Source organism: Taudactylus pleione, unplaced genomic scaffold (genome assembly GCF_031769625.1).
Source record: "Taudactylus pleione unplaced genomic scaffold, aTauple2 ptg000967l, whole genome shotgun sequence".
Taxonomy (NCBI): Eukaryota; Metazoa; Chordata; class Amphibia; order Anura; family Myobatrachidae; genus Taudactylus; species Taudactylus pleione.
Genome location: NW_028285368.1, coordinates 2,232,712 through 2,255,041, shown reverse-complemented (window position 1 = coordinate 2,255,041; position 22,330 = coordinate 2,232,712). Strand labels below are relative to the sequence as shown.

At 37.6% G+C, this 22,330-nt stretch overlaps 1 protein-coding gene across 1 annotated transcript in view; it reads left to right on the top strand.

Annotated features, from left to right (window-relative positions):
* PAX5 (paired box 5) overlaps positions 1–21,958 on the top strand; it is a 278,680-nt gene extending 256,722 nt beyond the window's left edge. Inside the window, exon 12 of the mRNA XM_088460115.1 lies at positions 21,750–21,958. Coding sequence (XP_088316241.1) covers positions 21,750–21,958 — 209 coding nt within the window. The remainder of the gene's footprint in view (positions 1–21,749) is intronic.
* Positions 21,959–22,330: the final 372 nt, after the last annotated feature.

Genomic DNA, 22,330 nt, shown 5'->3' with positions numbered 1-22,330 from the left:
TTGTAGGAAGCTTACCCAACTTTTAAAAAAATAATCCGTTTAAAATCGACTCTATCATTTATTATCATCACTTTGAAACAAATCACAAGATAGTCAGGAGACACGAAATGAGTGAATGCTTCACTGTTTCCATTTCAATTAAAGCTTTTAATCTTATATGGTTTTTTATCATCACATGTCCAGTTATGGTCACTTGGAAGTAGTCATTATGTGGTATTCCTATATATATATGGCATAATGAACCCACTGCTGTTAATTTATAAGGGTATCAGTATTCAGTGAGACGCAGGCTGCCTAGAGATCAGTCGGACCTCGTTGCTAGGGGGTATGGCCTAGAGTGGGGTTGTGGCCACACCCTATTGGGGGACCTCTGCAGAGGGTTCGCACTGTGGGAAGCGGGGCCATGACCCTTGAAAGCGTGGTTATGCATCCTTCACCAGCCTGGGTCCTGAGAGGCCCACACATGGGTTTTCCGTATGCCACCCTTTCATAACAATTTACAGCAGGGAGTATATTATACTCTGTAATACAAAAGTCTTTCTAATGAGCACTGAATGTAATAACATTAAAAAAGTACCATCATGTCATTAGAACTAACCATTTATACAGAATTATACACAGATATTTATATATCACATATATGGCACTATACTCCTAATTGTAAAAAGGCTTTATTAATATCATATTTGCATAACGTTAAAATAACACAGAATCTGTTGTCTTATTTAAATATGATTCAAGGTCAAATTGAATGGCCTTTTTACAATATAGGATTCGGATCTTGTATATCTGATTTTAATGATCCTGAGTAACCAGGAGATTACCAACTGGGATTAGAATTTGGACTATGAATTGCGCTTTCTGTGTATTCTTGGTTACAGGAGATTAAATGTATATTAGCATGACTTGTGAATTAGAAAATAAAACATGGCCAGGGCTTCATAAAATGCTGAACACTTTTATGTAACTGTTTCTCCTTCAATGTTGACGTGGTTAGCAGGTACATAAATTTGAGCTAGAATGTTCCTTAAACATTTTCCCTTCTGGATAATATCATGATAAAACCATGCAAAGGCATCTCATTATGCAGTAATTCCTGTGAAATCTCTGCAGTATGGGATTATTCTTCCACTCTAAATATATTGTAACAATCACTGCTTGCTTTTGCATTGTACATGGTCCCTAGTTTTATAATGAATTTGCAAATAGAGACAAAACACTGCACAATGCATCTAGTTAGCTAACATATGAGGTCAAATCCCGCAGCTCGTATCTATTTATATTTAGATAAAAAGCAGCATGGAATGGGTTTAAATGGATTATTTATTTTATGGAGCTGCTTCCCATAACGAATGTGGGAAAAACCCAAGAGATGTTCGATATTTAAATGGGAGAAAGCTCTATTTCACTGAAACATGTAAACATGGCTATGACTGCAGAGTATTGCTTTTTTGCAGCTTTTACAGAAACCCTTGTTTGTTCATATGTATATTTTTTACATTTTGCAATAAATTAATATCAAATGTGAGCATTTTATTTAAATATGTGCCAGACATGTTGTTACCGATAAAGACAAATATATTAAAATAATTGAAATTGGAACAAATACACTGTAACGTATACATATCGTCCAAAAGGATCCATTTCAACCATGAAGTGCTTTGCTCCCTAGTTCCACTCTCCCATTTTTTCAATGGTTATTGTAATTTAAATATAAATGTGAAAATACAGTAGGAAAAGCATTGTCTTGCTTTTCAAATGGTTGATGCTGTAGAGTATACAACTAACCAGACATCTTGTATCATTATGTAGTTTGCACTGAAAAAAACTCATATCTAATTGTTTGGGGTGGGTTACATTATATTTGAACTATTGTTTCCTTAATATTGGATGAATATAAAATTATTATTCACTATATACTTTTCAAACTGGATAGAAGAATCTCAAGTTGCTAATGTCTTCAGCTTTTGTTTCTAGACTTACGATTCTTAAGAGGATATTTGTGAAAATTACCACATAGCAAAAATGCGCTATAACCCACAGCAACCAATCAAATGTTTGCTTTCAAAGCTGCATTTTGAAAATGACATAATGTTATTGGTCGCTATAAGTTACATTACCATTTTGCTTTGCATTTGTTTTCAGAAATTAGCCCTTTTCAAGCTCTAGTGACAATTTAGAGTTGTCATTACATCAACTAATAAATAAAAAAATTGTCCAGAATTTATGAGAATGATAACTTTTTATCCTTTGTTATATTGAGACAATATGGGCATATTGTGTTACCTTCATTAAATAATATAATCATTGGTATAAAAACACAACTATTTCTAATCATTGGTATAAAAACACAACTATTATACAAATAATAAAAAAGCTGAAAATACATTCTCTACATTGCATGGACAACGCCAACATGTGTTGAGGACATGAATAAAGAATAATTCTATAAAAATACTTTCTTATAACCTATAGTCATTGTTGCTATGTATGGAGAGGTCTGGTCTCAGACTGGAAGCTCTCTATAAACAGAAGCATAACTGTATAGAGAATATACCAACATATGAATGAATGAATGAATGAATGAATGAATGAATGAATGAATGAATGAATGAATGAATGACAGACCTGGATGTACATTGTTTGTCCATTTTATATGTATATGCATTTATGTTGCTGACACATTTAATATTTAATTTATATTCACAAATGCATTTTTTTCTAAACATCTGATGCCAATTAATTACATGTGTTAGACAAATTATTTGAATGAAATGATTCATGGATATATGAGTCAAAGGGGAGATGTACTGGAAAGTGATAAACCAGAGAGTGATAAACTACCAGTCATTCAGCTCCTAACTGTCAAGTTACAGGCTGTGTTTGAAAAATGACAGTTATAATCTGATTGTACGGTAGTTTATCACTCAACAGTTTATCACTTTCCAAAGCTTAGTACATCTGCCCCAAAATGCACTAGTGACTGTAATAAGACTAGAGCTACTTTCTACATCCTTATTTACAACTTTCTTGCACATAAATTAGAAAAACTAGATTTACAATGTGACCAAAGCCAAAAACCATTCCAAATCCAACTATATTAAGACTCAACAAAGTAATTCACCATAATTTGAAAATTCTGAATTGGAAATTGGGGACATGATGAATTTGTGTTACAAAAATGTTAATGTTTTATAATCCCATTTTATGCTTGTATTATCCCATTTTATGTTATATAATAGTTGTGTGTAACTGCAACTGCTATATCATGAACAAGTAATATTAATTTGAAAATGTATGGAAAATAGTATGTCTATTCTCTCCCCAAGTGATAAATTATTTTGGATATTATTTAGGATTTTGATACCAACATCATTGCTAATCTTTTGTTGATTTTTTTTTTTTTTTACAAAAAATACAAATAATCTCATATAATGTCAGGGTTGGCTTCAAATATCATTACATTCATTTAATGGAAGTCTACAAATTTTGCCTGGCTAAACAAATGCTTTCCCCAACTATTACAGATACCATGGTCAAACCAACAGTGCACATTTCCAGGGTCTCCTTACATGATATATGTAAACTAAGCAGTGGATACATTCTTATAATAGTTACCCATGTTATTGTCCCCTGTTCTTCTGTAAGGAGGACAAATGCTGGAGATGAGGTGATGAAGGTTTCATTTTGGGAACCAGACTCTAAGATATATTATCTGTTCTATAGTCTACTTGTCACTTTGCAATCAGGTGTATAACCTTCTGAATTGGAAATTGGGAATATGATGGATTTGTGTTGAAAAAATGTTAATGTTTTATAATGCCATTTTATGCTATAAAATAGTTGCAACATTACTGCAACTGATATATCATGAACAAGTAATATTAACAAACGACATACATGTATATACTGTATATGTAATCATGGATTGGGAGTCATATTATATCTCAACACTCAACTTGTGGAGAGAAGTTTACCATAAATATCCATACCACTACCTACCACGTGCAAACAGCTACAAATTAAATAGTTCTATTTTGTTAAGGGCATACATAGAATAAGTAAGCATTTTCTGGAATTGGAAGTAAGTATCTTCACTTACTCTGAATCTATGCCAGGAACCTCTACCATGCTACATGATAAATTGTCAGCAGCACATAACAGAAAATATAAATGGTACTTACTATTTTATAATACTGCACCATATAGTTCAGTTCTATCTTATGCTATATTCTATATTGTTTGTTCAATAGAACAGCCCTTTCCAAAGTTGGTAAGAAATACCTGTGTCTAGGCCTTTGCAAAACGAAAGTTTTAAAATTGTATGAAAGTTTTAAACAAAAGTGTTTTTTTTTCTTTACACTGCTTATTGATTTTGATATATATTGTATAAGGCATCTTTATAATATAATATATAATAATGTGGCAGGGTATTAAAAGATGACAACACTGGGCAGACTAATAATTAGGTATTAACTGTAAGGACATACATTAATTTACAAGATTTAGGAATAAAACAAGATTGAAGCTTTAATAAAATTGCACCAAAATAATCACGTCCCCTTTAGATTGTTACTTAATATTGTACAGTAACTGGTTTTATGTAAGGAGCTTTGTATAGATCAAGACTTAATTGTTAATTGTTTTAAATCTAGCTCTTACATATATCAGGACAAACTACACTTGTCTGGCACATTGATGGAAATGTGCAGAAAATCCAAGCAAACAATCACAAATAAGATTAGTTTGGTCAAGTACTAGTTAAACTAATGAAATCATATGTCTGAATGAATTAACCCAACAATGCATCCGCATTAAAGTTTAAATCAAATTATATACAACTATTTTTTAACATTTACACAGCCCCAACCAATATCTGTTGTTCATGTAGCATGTGCCATTATTTTGTTTTCTGCACTTCTACCACTTCCAAAGCAATTGTGTAAGACAATGTCTTTTGTGAGATGGCAAATTATTCAGTGCAATATCCTATTAAACCACCGTGAGCAATAGCTACCAACCCCCTTTGGCACCTGCTCACCAATGCAATGACTGACTTCAAGCTATGTCTTAAAGTGTTTCATACATTGTCCATTTTTGAATCTTTATATATATTTTTTATTTTACTGCAATTTTTTTAAAACTAAATTTGTTCAGCCTCATATTGACATTACTGTAACCTGGTTTTCACTTTATAGTGGCCTTGTACATTCTTAAAATTGTAAAAATAATATGCATTATCATAATTACTGTATTTCATCTTTGCCCTATGACAAAAAATGCAATATCTCTCTTATCTTTAGCCAGAAGTTTTTTTTTATTTAAAGGGCACTCCAATATAAAAAAATACACATAACAGGTCTGCCTATGTTCAACATGGTTGCATAGATAAATCTTACTTGTGATTAAGAAAGAAGTAAATGGAAAATATGCCTTTGAATACTGGGATTTTATACATCCCCACAGAAACACAAAATGCTTATTAATATGTGTATGTTTTGTATTTATTTTTTGTAGGAAAAATATTTGACTTGAAATTTTGGTGTTTTCTTTCTTAGTGCTGTGCGTTGCTTTATGTGTAATATTTGAATGTAATTACAGCAGTGCCAATTTGCCAAAGATGTTTCACTTTTTTTCCTGTTTTATTTTTTATTTTAAAGATTGGGATGGCCAGTAATTTTGTTAACCAGGATTTTCTTTGTCTGTAAAGTTGTACATTTATTTAAGTTAAATGGTTGACTGCAACCATTAGATTAGTAAAAAAAACATGCAATAAGATTGGCGTAGATTCGATATCTGTGTGTCTTTCCATTGGAGTGACTGTTACTTGTGAACAATTGAATTTATGTAATCTTTATGTGAGATAATTATTTGTAAATATTTACCATAATTTTATTGGTTCAGAAAATAAAAGTAATTTTTTTAAGTTCACACATGTCTGCTTTATTTAAAAGTGAGAAGGTTATTAGGTTCAGGAAATTTAGGGTGTATTCACATTTCCTATAAATTTGTAGACTTCATTTTAAAGATTTCCAGTGTAACTGATAGAATGAAGTGCAAATTTGTGAGTTTTCCCAATGCGTTTCGTCCCTTTGTGGGACTTTTTCAAGGGAAAATGGCTGCTGGTGTTATCTTACCAAGCTTTATAGTTAGTGTCTTCATCATTAATCCTGGTTCATGGTAATGGGTAATGGGTTTTGGCTGTCACGCATGCGTAGTAGGTACCTGCTGTCTAAGTGTCAATGCATTAGCACAATCCTGTCCACAGACATTCTTATCATCGGTGGTAGGTGGATTCTTAATCGGTTCTCCTATATCTACCCATAGTCCGGTCTCTCTTGCTTGTATTCCGGGCTACACCTGTGCCAGTGGCCATCTTTAATGCATGGGATGTTACTAGTGCTCCGATCATTCCCACAAAGGAATTAAATGCATTGGGAAGACTCACAAATTTGCTTGTGATTTTATATTTATATTTTGTATTGGAGTATCACTGATACTTGTTATCATTTACTGTTAATTAAAGTAGACTGATTTACATATTGAGCCTCAGTACTCAGTTGTACTCTATACCTGACCCTTTACTCACATGCACACATTGGATGAAAATGCAGAAAGGTGATGGACCAACAGACACAGCTCATGGTAAGTAACCCTTTCTTACCTAAATATACTGCCACATAGTGTCCATATCACCCTGATACTGCATTCCCTTATTCCTGAGGTGGTGAAAGCTGGGACAGAGAAGGTTCACCCTTACATGATTACAAAGGGATTGCATTATACCCACCCAACACCCTGCCTAAAGTTTTTGTTCACTTGGTCAATAGTACAAGGGACTGAATTTTTCACCATGAGTGGTCAAACTCCAGCATACAGTTCTTGCCCACCCGATTATTTAGACTTTGACCTTAAAACAACTTCCAGCCTCAAGTTATTGCCTTCCAGAACTTTTTTAGTCCATAACAAATTATGACACATAAGTGAGGATCCAGCTAAAGATTAATTATACCATCAGGAACACTAAAACTCTGATACACACATTTGGTTATATCCAGCTGCACTGTAAACCAGTTATAATTACTACCAATTGTCTCAACAGTGACCTCAGTGATGGGTCACAAATCCTTTTTTTCAAGGACAAATTAGCAGCAGTTAGGGAAATATTTTTACATATTGATTTATAAGTACCAAGTAATGTTAGTTGTGGTTGTGGTTCCCTTTAAGGGAATCAATAAGTTAGAACTTATTCAAGTCATAAAACCCAATACATTCAAATTATATTTTTGCAGGAACTGGAAAAAAAGTTATTTTTTTTGTACACTAGCTTATGATGCCAACATGTTGGTTGCACAAAACACATAATACAAGTTTGTATAATTTGCTACTTATGACTTATACAGCATATGTTACAGTTGATAATCTATTCACTAAGTGGATAGATGGTAACATTTATTTACAGGGTCAGACTGCCTGAAGGAGTAACAAAGGGTTTATGATTATATCTACTTTTCAGCAAACTGAAAATTGTGTATAGCTACTAAATCAAACATGCTTATTGTAATGTTAACACATTTTCATGATTCCATTCATTGTGATCTCTAGTTTACTCCACAGCCAGTACATGATCTATCTTCTCTCATTCTCTGTCACCTAGTTCCTCCTAGAGGTGTTGTCATCTTTAACACATAAGTAACTCAGCTTATCTTGAACCATCTTCCTTTAGTAATACCTATGGCTGGAATAGCTTTAAATACTACATTGGTATAACTCAGGCTACATCTATACAGCTACCTTGCCATAGAGATCATATTAGACACAAAATTGAGCTATAATGCATTCTCATAGAGTTATCAGGATTTTCTTTCCCAAGTTACCTTGGAAAAAAGAATGCATGATAACTCAATGGAACACTCTACAGTAGTTCTTTATTTTTCAGTTCTGAACACCATTGTTGCTCTTTGTGAATTAACATATTCACAGTGAGGCTTCAAATTCAGGTTTTGTGTAATGAAAGCCAAAAAAATCTAAAGCATGGACCCCAAGGACACTTATCTCTTGACAAGGTCATACTAGCAATGTGGGTTTCAATAGGGAACTTTAAGGTCCTGTTACAGTATTGGGCCCAAGTTTTTGCGTCATACCCTGATAATATATATTTTTTCTATTGATACATCTACCTAACATTAAAGAGAAGTATAATATTTACATGTGATTGCTACGGTTTATTTTTTATTTTTTTGGCAAGTGGCAAATACATTATCATAGTTCACTTTATTTTGCAGAATAAACTTCACATCAATTCTGGAGTCATTTACAGAGGAGTCTTAAAGTACAGTTTGACACAAGGGAGAGCTCCTAAATGCAAAATTTTCATTAACTTGCTTATCATATTTAGCACAATAAAGAATTGTATGATTTGGATTTATACAATTATGTTTGTGATTAACAATAAAAGCTGATGAGCTGGCATCCTTACAGGGGCCTAAAAGAAAACTAGTCAAGCAGAAAATCAAACTGAAGGCAACAATATTAAGAGTTATTTTACTTGCTACATTCAAGTTAATTGTGTGCACTTTAATATCTCTATTATATATTCTATCAATATTTTGTAAATTTGTAAGCTGTAATATACAACATAAAAAATAGAATTTTGGTAAATAATTTCACTTTCTCTCAAAAAATAAAGACTAAAATTTGAGTTTAAATTCACATAATTTGTTCCGGATTTCTAAGACAGCAAATACCTCCATTACATTTATACTATACTTTGGTAGGGTTTATGATTGCTTACCATATAAACTGTTCAATTTTCTAGTCAGAATGTGCCCATCTTTGATAGCCCTTCTTACTACCCTAATTACAACATATGTCCAGTTGTAGTGCTGTGTTGGAAACCCCAATTTGCAATTCTACATAGCAACCCCTTAGCAATTAGCTTGTACTTGTTTACTGCAAGTTAGACAATATAAAAAGTACATTCATGGCTGGAGGGATTTAGCACAAATGTTACACCGAGATGCAATTTTATAAAAATGAGCCCTGTTTTTTTATGTGAAATGTTATTGTATATTGATAATATATAATTGGATAATACTGTGACTGACATGAAATGTCTGTTATATTTATTTTCCGATACGTTTAAAGAAATAAGGATAACCTTGCTAACCTTAATGGATGCACAAACCCATAAAAAGTTGTTTTAACTGCATTGTGGGCCACATATTTTATCTTTACTATTTTGTGTCATAAATCAAATCATTGTTAGTACACTAAAACAAAAAGTACAAATTAACTCTAAAAAGGCGGTAATATTTGCAGTAAAATTAACTTTGATGTAGTAAAATTAGAAATATTGCTTCTTCTCCCAATATCTTTAGGTAAATTGATAAAGAAGATCACAAATATAATCAAAGTCTCTCAAACCTTTTTGGTCAATAGCAGACCTTCCTCAAAACATAGTCTACACCAAAGAGAAGAAAAACCAAACGTATACTCTGGTGCAGCTCACCTCTTTTAAACTCAAAGTATGTCAATTACAGGAAACCATGTGGGATGCCACTCAAAGTAATATCATCACTTATGTAAAAACATTATCTAAACTCCTAAATCATCTATTGGCATTTAGAATTAAAAAGGATAATCAATGTTAAAGCACAAATATTATCAAGGAACTCAGTACGGGGATCCTGCCCTTGTGTCCTAGTGTGCAACACCATGGGAATCGGGGAGACAACTTCTGGTTTGCCTTCCACTGTGAAACGCAAAACTGGAAGTGCCCACTATAAGGCACTAAAGTCAATATAAGGCACTAAAGTCAATTACTAAATATTCACTAGGGAAAGGTAACGTTCGGTTAATATTGGGAAATAAAATGTCCACATTGTTTATATTTGGAAAACTAGATGTTGACATAATTACACTGGTATCAGGACCACTAATATATTGTAGAATAGGTTCAATGTAGGGGACGGCCATAAGCTCATAATTAGTTGTTAAACATATTGATGTTTGCTGGAGGCAGGTTAGCATAATATGACTGACTGCAAAAATGTGTTAATATGATTAATTTCATTCTAACCATTCGTGGTCATGTTGTCCAACCATAGGATTAATTTAGCCTAATTTTTTACAAGGGTCAGATCAGGACCGCAACCCTTCCTTAATGGGGGATCCAGTAAATGATCATGTATCTGATGGTCAAAGTCTGTGGCACTATACTCAGGAAATGAGCTGCCACAGGCTTGTCAGATTTACCATTAGTATATGCCAACTAAATGACAATCAGTGTTATGCTATACGTTCCTGGAATGTACGGGCTGTTTTTTACATATACATGAGACCACATGGGTAATTCAAGAAATGGATTACATGGTCTAGTTGGCAAGTCAAGCAGTGGTTAATGGAGATATTTTGTTGCCCCCTTTGAAAATGCTAAAGCCACTCTATTAAATGGCATAATATAAACATATCTCATTAAAATGATATGTAAATAACATTGCCTCAGTTTATATATTTTTTTTAATTATTTATTCCTATTTTATAAAAAAAAATCTTTTCACTAGAGTTTGAAAAGTTACTGTGGGAAATTGTATACATTCAGCTACAAAAGGATTGATGGGATGGACACTGATGTTGGGCGATAAAACCTGACTCGCACTCAGTGTTCCAATTCATACCAATGGTGTTCAGTGGGGTTGAGCTCAAGTCTCTGTGCAGTCCAGACAAGTTCTTCCAGACCAAAGTCGACAAACCATTTTTTGAAGGAATTCACTTTTTCTTGCTGAAACAGTAAAGATCCTTTCTCAAACTGTTGCCACAATGTTGGAAGCACAAAATGCTTACAAATGTAATTGTATAGTATGCTGAAGCATTAAGATGTCCCTTAACAGGAACTACTATAGGCCAAACCATGAAATATAGCCTTAGACTGTTTTTTCCTCTTTTTGGCAATTGCCAGTATACATTCAGGCAGAAAGTGTTCTCTTGAAATCCACCAAACACATATTTATCAGTTTGACTGCCAGATGATGAAGTGTGATTTGCCACTTCATAGTGTCATGGCTACAGACTCTTGAGACTCCTGAGGAGAAAGGCTTAACAGGTGGTACAAACTGAAGGGGTTTAAGGAATGACCTCATGAAATAGCATCGGCACACAATGTTAAAAGTAAACAAGATGTATTCAAAGACAAGACTGTGCTGAAAAGTTCTAGATACTTAATCTGAACCTTGCCTTAGGGATACTTAATGCTTATCACAACAAGCAGGTGTCAGGATAGTCACACAAGAACTAAAGTTCATATAACTCAAAGTTCATATACCAACTAACAGGTGCAGCTGAACTCCGCGAGGTGATGAAGATCCGGTATGGAGCGGTGCGGGGTTGAGCCCCGGGACGTGACTGAAATCTGGTATGGAGTTGAGTCCCAAGGTGCAAAGGGGATCTGGTATGAGGAAATGCTGGTGTTGAGCCCCAAAATGTGATGGAGGTCCAGTGTGGAAGGTGCACGGTTGAGCCCTGAAGTGCAGTGAAGATCCGGTATGAGGTTGAGCCCCAAGATGTGATGGAGGCCTGGTGTGAAGAGGTGCAGGGTTGAGCCCTGAGATGAGGTAGAGGTCCGGAGTGAAGAGGTGCAGGGTTGAGCCCTGAGATGAGGCAGAGGTCCGGAGTAATGAGGCTTTTATGATGCAGTTGACAACTGTTAGTTGAAGGTAAACATGAAGAGACCATGAAACAGCAGCAAAGCTAGGCTAGTAGTACAGCGGAGACTACCTGCAGAGTTAGGTTTAGTATTGCAGCAGAGAGTTCAGTAGCAGCACTGGGATCTGTAGTGCCGTCAAGCATCTGTAGCAGAACCTGGCAAAAAGAGTCCACAGCATATATCAAGTACAGCAAGGATCTGGCAGGAGTCCAAGGAAGAACCTGAAGGTAACATTGCACAGACAACAATGCTCAGTTTAGTAACAGACTTTTATACCAGATGCATGAAATTCATTGGAAGTGTTAAAGCATGTGACCCAGACAGAACCAGGTTTAGAAAACCAAGTAATCACAGACTCCAGCAAGCAGACGATGCCCAAGGAATAGAGGATCACTTTAACTCTCTGTATACTCCATGCAATACATGCCAGCAGCAGGGAAGGATACTCCAGCGACCACAACGGAAACTTGGCAATTGTAGTTTATCTTTAAACAGGGATACAGTTCGGGTTCTGACACATAGAATGTCTTTTCAGTTTTCACTGTCCCAAGGTCGAATGGCAGTCTGCTTTACACTGTAGCCTACATTCAGCATTACAAATGGTGACATGAGCCTTGGATGGGATTGTTCAGCTGTGGAAAACCTATACATTAAGCTCCAGACCAGGGGCGTATCTATATTGGGTGCAGGGTGTGCGGTGCACACCCTGCACCCATATTATTTAAAACTTGCCTCTCCAAGGTCCCGCGCCGGGTGTCAGCATTGAACAAAAAGCTGGAAAAATGGCTGACGTGGCCATTTGTCTGGCGTTCTGCGCATGCGCAGTAGACTCCGGGCACACTCTAGTGCTCAGAGTCTACTAATGCCCCGGTGGCCGGCCAACCGCGTCAGTCGGCTGCCGGCTGCCAGGAAGAGAAGAGGGGCCCCCAGATGGGGAAGGCACATGGGCCCCCTCCTCTCTAAAGGTGCCCCTACTCCAGACCAAGAGTTCTTGTGCTGACATTGCTTCTGACAGCAGTTTGGAACTTGGTAGTTAGTGTAGAAAGAAAAAAAGGGTTGTAATATAGTAGCCAACAGATAAAGACAATGACTATTAGTCAATGGAATATCAAGACAAGTGAGTTGGTGGTATTCCCATGAGTCAAATAACTAATATTTAAATGGGGGAATATTTATTTATTATTTATTAACAGTTTCTTATATAGCGCACCAAATTCCATTGCGCTTTACAATTTAATACAATTTACTTAAATATTAAGACATTGTTACAAATTTTAAATGTAATTATCACAACTTAAAAGAGTACACACAATAGTTAATTGTCTGCCCTAGTCAGTAAACACAGTGAAAGTATATTACAGAAAATACTATAATTTATATGCTTCGTATCCCTGTAAAAAAAAGTTCATAAGGGCAAAGATTAGACTATAAATGTCTTATTGTGAAAAAAATCTTGATCTCAAATGTCTTAAGCCGTTAATCCACTAGCAGATATTAATGAGCGATTGCACGATTATGACATTGTAATCGTGCAATCACTCATTAATCGTGCACAAATCGTGCACTATAATATCGGAAACGACCAGCAATGCGTGTTTAAAAACATCAATCATCGGCTGAACATGCCGGTCAATCTGCCGATAACGACAGATTGGCCATGTTCATGGATGAGGGAAGATGTCTACAATGAACAACTAACCATTCAGTGTAGGCACTGCAGGGGATGGGGAACGACGGTATGATTACGATGTCGTAATCGTACTGTCGTTGCCTCATCTGCTAGTGGATGTGAGCCTTAAGATAAGTTGTGTGAGAGATAATGAGGCAGATGTATGAAGCTCTGGCAACCAAATTTGGGTGTGTGGCCTAATTACCATAGGCCACGCCCCCTACGTGACGTTATTTGGAGGCGTGCCCACATGGCATGCCTCCAAATAAAGTCAGGCTGGGGGTAAAGCTCAGCACTCCGTCACTGGCTGGGCTTCCCCCAGCCCTCTCCCATCAGTGAATGGTTGCCGTGCGAATGCGCGCGGCATCCATTAACACTCTGGGGGTCCCCAGCCTCCTGATTTGACCACCCGTGGGCCACTTCAGCCGGCTGTTGGAACAGCGGGACAGTACTGTCCTGCTGAAGTCAGGATGCTGGGGAGGGGTGCGCCCTCTACGGGTGGTGCCCCTGTGCGACCGCACTGGTCGAACACCCCTAGAGCCACCCTGGCAGTGATAAACGACCAACCACTCTGCTCCCAACTGTCATGCAACAGGCTGTGTTTCAGAAATTACAGTTGGGAGCTGATTGGTTGGTCGTTTATCACTCTCCACTTTATCACTTCCCAGAGCTTCATACATCTGCCACAATTATCTCCAGACAGAGCAGTACATGCATTAAGCAACAACTTTGAATGAAGCAAATAATCTTTTTGTTATATACAAACAGATGGGTCCTGCACTAATGACACATTGTGGTTGATGATGCCATCTCTTATATGCATCCGGGCGGGGAGAGCGGTCCCAGTCATGGAGATGGCGTTCACATGGTGATTAGTTGAACTGCTACAAGGTAAGATGTTTTTTTGTTACATCTACTGGTGACAGTGCTGGTGTAGCACTGAAATGTTGCTTGTTGTCTTGCTAATAAATGGTATCACTTAATGAACGGAGTGCCGCATCATTGGATCTACATATATATAAACAATAGTGACAGGAAGAAGAGCGCCTCCTAGTGCAATAAATTCTAATTTACACAGTTACCACATCAAATAATCAAATGCACATGTTCCTGTTTCGTCCATCAGAATTAACAGGACTTCATCCTGATCAAAGTGTTAAAATTATGATCAGGTGACAAATAAAAATATATTAGAGATGTTGGAAATGCTCATTAATCTACAGGGTGTGATTGGCAGGATTTACTTAGAGCTGTATTGTCTGAGGGAACAGATATTTAGATAATTTGCACAAATTATTGGCATAACCTATAGATGTGGATATGGGTAGCAGTTGTGTGTGATGGAGATCAGTCCACACAATTAATAACGTAATCAGGTTGTGGTTTATTAAACAGGTAGAATGGGTTGCTGGCTAACACATGGTTAATGCAGTAGGCATGCAATGTACATGGTTCAACAAATCCAGCTAGGAATATGTGGGGGTTTAATACAGGTGGTGTGCTGTTTAGTGAGGCACACAGCTGCACTAACACACAGTGGTGGCAGTGGAGTATATGATGGTGCCACTTGCAGGGTCTCTGCACACAGGAGAGACACACAGGTATACATCTTTCCACATTGGTGGATGGAGATGAAGACAGACAAACTGCACATGTTCAGTAGCTGATCTAACTGGCTGGGTTGGAGGTTGCATAGCTCCAGCAGTACTGGGTCACAGTGGCACAAAGTAAACAGCGCAGAGAACTTTCCTCCAACACCCCCTTGCTCAAGGCTATAACTCATTATATAGTAATGCAAAACATTCCACTTTTTTGGATGTCTCATCTGTAACCAAAAACACTGGATGATGTACAGTACAAATCAGAACACAATATAACACAACTTTTCAATTGCATTCCAGTCCATATTTATGTGCAATTGCATTTTGTGCTGCTAATAAAACTAGCTGCAGATTGTTGAACTAAGACCCTGGACTAGTGTACTACTACTTGGCTGCTGCATATAACTATTTACCACATGAGACCACACCCCTAACCTGATTTTGCCACTCATGGTGGAGAATGCAAATGTTGCACCTAAACTGCAGCCATAAAAAACCTTTTCATGTGAAAAATTTAAAGCGACAGACACCCAATTTCACTTATGTTGTGAAATTCCTGGTGGTGTCATTGCCAGATTATGTTTCTCACCTACACCATAAGATACCAAAGAAGACATAATCGAGACACTGCTACAGGCTACAGTGGCTCAGTAGGGAGCTACCAGGGTGCAGCAATTAGCCATTGAGGAGGCCCGAATCCTTGAAAGAGTGGAGAGAAAATGTTGACCTAAAAATCAGTGGGCAGGCCTTCTGGCACCCTTCCTGTCTGGAAAACCATAAAAGGCAGTTTGTGACTTCAGCCTTACTGATGCCAAAGACTATGAATTAAAACCTGAAATTTTAACTCATTTAGGTATAATGAAGTCTGTGTGAGCACAACAAGTTCATCCCTGAGGATACCAAACAGATAAGCCTCTCTGCTCTCAAATACATGACCTCATCCATCTCACCAAAAATAGCTACAACCACAGGCTTTCAGCAGGTTGTGGAAATGGTTGTATGGGCCAATACCTATGGTCACTACTTGCAGCTCTACACATGTGGGTGAGCCACAGAGACCCTAAAACAGCAAACCAGCTGGTGGAAATGGTGGCTAGGTATGATGCTGCCAAGAAATTTGCAGATCTTTCTGCATGTTCAGTTGATCTGGGGAAGCGATGTACAATCCCATACAGTGCTATGCGGGTGGGGGATGCTGGCATATTGGGCAGTCAGCCACCCAATCGCTCCATGTGTGGGGACCGCCTGATATTTCGGCCATCGGATTGCCTCTCGCATCACAAGGTGCATATGGCACTGTGTATGGGGGCCTTAAGACTGTTCCAGGGGAAAATGGTGCTGAGCTGTGGAAATATCCAGAGACTGAAGATTGACCAACTGTGTCAGGAAGTTTCCCTCCTCGTAAAATACTTGATAACAATATGATCAGATGTATTAGATGTGGTGGTTTGGATGATGTTGCTGCTAATTGTCCTTTTACCTCTTAGCCTATGCAATGTGATACTGCTTATGTGAATTGTAGAGTATCTTTCTTTGCTCACCTAGCCTGCACTGCAGATTGACAGGCTGATCCTGATAAACAAATGTGTATAATCACTGTAGAAGGCAAACATCTAAAAGCTCTGTTAAATTCTGATAGACTGGCTACACTTGTAAAAGCAAACTTGGTGAACCCCTCAAAACATCAGGGAGAAACTGTTGGTATAAACTGTATACATGGGGATACTCTGTATTATGTTATTGCTGAATGAAACACATTGTGATACCACTGTGGGATTAGTTCCTTCTTTTATGTATAATGCTATATTGGGGAGAATTTTTTCCCATTTCTGGAAGTTGTGAGAATCCTGATTTATTACAGAAATAAATAACCCAGGCCCATTTGATAATGTTACTGGTACTGTGGCAGTGGGAATGTTCACTGAATCTGAAGTATTCCCTTTTCCAAGCATGATTAGGGAGTCAGAAAGTTATGAGAGGAGCAGTAGAGCACAAAATGATGTACCCCCTACTGAAGTAGAAAATGTTGTTGAATCAGTTGACTGTATGCCTAATTGTGAACTGAAAAAATATATTTTTGCCTCAGAACAGTTAACAGACCCGACTGGTAATGGCTAGAGATAATGTAAAAGTTGTTGATGGAAACCCAGCAGAGTCTGATAGTAGGTTGTCATACTAGGGGCAACTAATAGTATGCTCAGTTCCATACATTTCCTTATGCTGCATGTTGTGGCCGCAGCTCTAGTAGAATCATTGTATACAGTATAGCAATTGTGGTCATTATTTCAGCTGCTGGCCTGGAGGGGGATTTCTAAACACCTGAAACACCCCTTAATTAGCCTATGCATACCCTCACATGGCAGTATGTTAGGATTTGTTGTATCAAATGTATAAAAGGGATAAGATATTGTGGAATAAATGGATAGTGCCTATTGCATATAGAAGAATGGTGTTAGATATGTCTCATGGTCACATAATTATAGGACATCTAGGGGGAGAGAAAACATCTGAGAGAATTTTTTTTCTGGCCAGGGGTCCATAAAGAGGTATCTGACTACTGTGCATCCTGCCCTGAGTATCAGTACCATGCTTCCAGGCTACATTATAGAAGTCCACTTGTCCCATTTCCCATTACTGAGGTCCCATTTGAGAGAATGGCTATGGATTTTGTGGGACTTCTAATAAAGTCTGCTTTGTGTCATCAGTATATATTGATGGTTAAGGATTTTGTTATCAGTTGCCCAGTAGCTATACCATTGTACAGTACATTGATGAAGACCATTGCTAGGGAACTAGTACATGTCTTTAGCAGAATGGGAATGCCTAAGGAAATCCTAACTAATCAGGGTAACCCATTTATGTCAAGAATCATGAAAGAGTTGTGCTGCCTGTTTAAGGTTACTCAGATAAGGACCTCCGTATATCACCCTTAGACTTATGGTTTAGTGGAGAGGTATAACAAAACTTTAAAGACTATGTTAATGAAAGTGGTGGATATAGATGGAAAGTTTGAGATTATTTATTAAACCTCTTTATTGCTGGCTTTTAGAGAGGTTCCACAATCTACCATGGGCTTCTCGCCATTTGATTTTGCTTTATGAAAGACACCCAAGGGAATTGCTGGATATTGCAAAAAAGACATGGGAGGGGAAACTCTGTCCTTTTAAGATGGCTATTGAGCATGTTTCTCAAATACAGGAAAGAATAGCTGCAGTGGTGCCGATAGTGAGAGAGCACTTGGAACAGGCCCAACAGGCACAACAAAAGGTGTACTATTGTATTGTGCAATTGCACACATTTGCTACTGAGTGCTTATTTTGGTTCCCACAGAAGAAAGTCAATTCTTGGCCAAGTGGCAAGGATCATTTGAAATCATAGAGAAGGTGAGGGAAGTAAATTATAATGTGTACCAGCCTGGGAAAAGGAAGCCAGAACAGATCTCCCAGGAAATCTTATAAAACCTTGGAAAGATAGAGTAACTCTGTCAGCCACCTTGGTTCCTCCAGTTACCACAATACCTTTGATTTCAAAAGCAACAATAGCAAAAACCCATCTCAACTATTTGACAGCATGAGGATAAAGAATACTTGATAAAACAACAGTCATTAAACATGACATAAGCACTGATCCAGAGGTTAAAGTTAACCTAAAGCCCTATAGAATACCAAAAGCCCAACGAGAATCTTTGTCTAAATATAATTGAAGAGTCACATACAGTAGTGAGTGGTCAAGTCCCATTGTACACATTCCAAAACCCAATGGGGGCTTATGCTTCTCCAATGGTTTCTGTAAAATGAATGTGTCTACGTTTGATGCCTACCCAATACCTTGTATAGATGAATTTATCAAAAGGCTGGGAACAGCATGGTACTTAGCAATTGTACACTTAACCAAAGGGTACTGGCAAGTGCCGTTGACAAACAAGGTAAAAGAAAGACAGCTTTTTTGCACCAGAGGGTCTGTTCCAATATAAGATGCCATTTGAGTTACATGGGGCACCCATCAGCTTTTAGAGAATTATCTACACAATTCTAAGGTCCCATATAAGGTATGCTGCTGCTTATCTTGATGATATAGTCATCTATAGTCTTGATTGGAAATCTCACTAACCTAGGGTTTAAGCAGTGTTGGATTCCATCTGTGAGGAAGGACTGACTGTTACTTAGGAAGGAAGAGGTGAATTATCTTTCATACACTATAGGCAGAGATTTGATAAAGCCCCAACTTAATAATATTAAGACAATATAAAATTGCCCATGACCCCTAAATAAGAAGCAGGTGAGAGTTTTCTTAGGAATCATAGGGTATTATAGAAGATGTACAGTATACCCAAATGTGCCATCATTGCTGTCCCTTTGACTGACTATACCAAGGATAAACAGTCAGTTATGGTTAAGTGGAATCCTGAGACAGAAATGTTTTTTCAGATGTTAAAGTATCATAGTACATCCAAACAGTTTTAAAGACACCTCAAAAAATAATTTGTCATGCAGACAGATGCATCAGATGTAGGGATAAGTGCTGTGTTGTCTCAAAGCAAAGATGGTGAAGATCATACCCTTATTTATTTAAGTAGGAAATTATATATATATGTATATATATATATATATATATATATATATGAGAAACGTTATGCTGCTGTTGGAAAAGAAGCATTAGCAATTAAGGGGGAATAATAAACACTAAGGTACTACCTTTTGGGGTGAAAATTTAGATTGATGGCAGATTATGTTCTGTTGAAGTGAACAGCTAAGAATAAAGAGACCAATGGCAAAATAACTAGATGGGTCTTGGCATTACAATTTTTTTTTTTACTAGAGTATAGGTCAGAAAGGTAACTGGCTAATGCAGATGCAGTCTCTCACTGTCTGGGGAACAGGTCAGAGGCTTGTAGAGAGACACTGTGATTACTGAATGTAAGTGATATGCTAAAGACTTCTGGTTTGTGAGAGAGATGCTAGATTCCTCCTCTCTCAGAGAGGGAATAATTTTTTTTTAGTTAGAGCTAGACAGGCCAGGATTTAGTGTACTTTTAAGTTTTGTTTATTTTTGTGCTGTTAATAAAACAAACTATGAATACTAGTACCAAGTATGAACTGATGAACTACTACTTTGCTTCTGTATGCCAAATGCAACCATTTACTCCATGAGATGGCACCCTTACCCTAATCTTGCCACAGTATCTGGTGTAGGAACATCTGTCATCTACATCCGATCCCCAATCAGCAACACAAACTTAAACTTCCATTTCTTGCAAACCTTTAAAAGATACGTTTAACAGCAGTCCAAGGGGTAAATTTAGTGAAGATCAAATTAGATACATTTTAAATTGATCAACATGGAGGGATTTCTGGCCGCAAATTCCGCATATTTTTCATCCGTAGGATTTCAACTTTAATTGAAGTTGAAATCCTATGGATTATAAATATGGGGATTTTGCGGTTGGAAAGCCTGTGGAAGTTGATTGATTTTAAATCGATCTAAATTGACCTTTAGTAAATTTACCCCGATGCTATTTTCTGGGTTGATTGCAAATTGGCTAACACGACTGGCTGCATACATTAAAATTCCAATGGCACTTTAACAAGGAGCTCCTCTCATTTCCTCTATACAGTAGGCTACGAGCTGCAGCTACTGAGGGAACTCCTGCGAGTCTTCCCATATTTTTAAATCAGCAATCATTTTAAAGGCAAAACCAAGCTGATTTTGCCTTTAAAATGTTTGCTGCTTTAAAAATACAGAAAGACTCGCAGGAGTTCTTGCAGTGGCTGCAGCTCGCAACCTATTATATAAGCCCCATAGCCTTTGTTAGCTTTAAAGTATTGTCAATAGGTGTACTGACTGACTTCACATCTGCCATACAAAATTTGAAAATCATTGTCTCAGAGTACACTTGTTGATCTATAGCAGGGATGGGGAACCTCCTGCCTGGGGGCCTTGTAAGGCCCTCGGTATCATTTGCTCTGGCCCTCAGAGCGTTTCTCTGCTAGCCTCATTTGGCTAGCAGGGTGCCTAGAATGGCACACTGCAGCCAGAATCTATGCAGCAGTGCCACCTGGAGCATCCTTAGGATGCTTCAGATGGTCACACCACTGCCCTTACAGCTCCCCGGAGCTGTAAGAACTGTCTGGGTTTCCAGTATATTTTTGTATTCTACAATTTTACTTTTTATTTACTTTTGACTTTCTGTACACATGTGTAATCCTTGTAGCATCATCTATGAATGTCATGAAGTAGTGGTTACCGCTCATTGACTCCACCTCCATCGGTCCACACCTTTGTGCACTAGTTCCAATGATGCTCTAGCTGTGGCTTGGAAAGGGGCAATTTGTTTGCTTACCCTTCATGGAATTTTCACACTCTGGTCTTTCTGGATGTTCATTGGCATTCCTGTCACAATGCCATCTAGACATTTCTGCACATTGTCGTACCATGGGTAACCCACTCTAGTATAACTCCATAAATTGGTTGGAATATGAAGCTGCCATTACAATACTTTTCAGTGACCAGGATCTACAGTTTTTGGTAGTGGGTTGTTATTGCAATTACAGTCCCTCTTTTGCTGTACACAACACACTGTTCCTCTGCAAATTGGACCTTGTATCACTTCTTTTCCAGTACACTGATGGCAATCAGACTGGTTCCTAGATCTGGCACAAATAGTATATCTTCTATGCCTTTACAACTATTTCACCTTTGATTTTCAAGCACACAATAATTATCCTAAATTTTGTAGCATTTAAGCCTTTAATTTCTATTCCCCTAATGTTTACAGATTCACACGATATTAGTGACTTGAAAAAACTTTTATTGCAGCTGAAGTCCTGGTTCCTGAGTCCATGTACCAGCCATCTTTGTGGTTGTCTTTGGAAACAGACTGGAGCCTTTGGCTGGAATGGTACCTGGGGTGATCGACTGAAAGCTGGGAGGTCTAATATAGTTCCTGCTCATGGACTAAGACAGAGATATAAGATGTGTGTTTAACTGGTAGGGATGACATGGCTGCTGGTGACTGAAGAGTCTTGAAGGGAACCAGATAATTGAGGTTTGAGGCACACAGATGCAAATGGATAGGATCAAGAGCTTCAGTACTTCAACCAGGCTAGAACCAGCAGGACACTGGATCATGTGGAACCCATAGTGTCTCTGGACAGGAACACTGGACTACTGGAATGATACTGGAATGCTGGATATTTGAATTACTGGAGTTACCAGACAGGGACATTGGAGTCAAGAATAGAACCGGAATACTGGAGTCACCGGAATGGGACTGGAATGCTGGAGTCACCAGAATGGGACCAGAGTACTGTAGCCAGTGGTGCAGAAAGGTGGTAATTGCTCTTAGAGTCTCTAAGC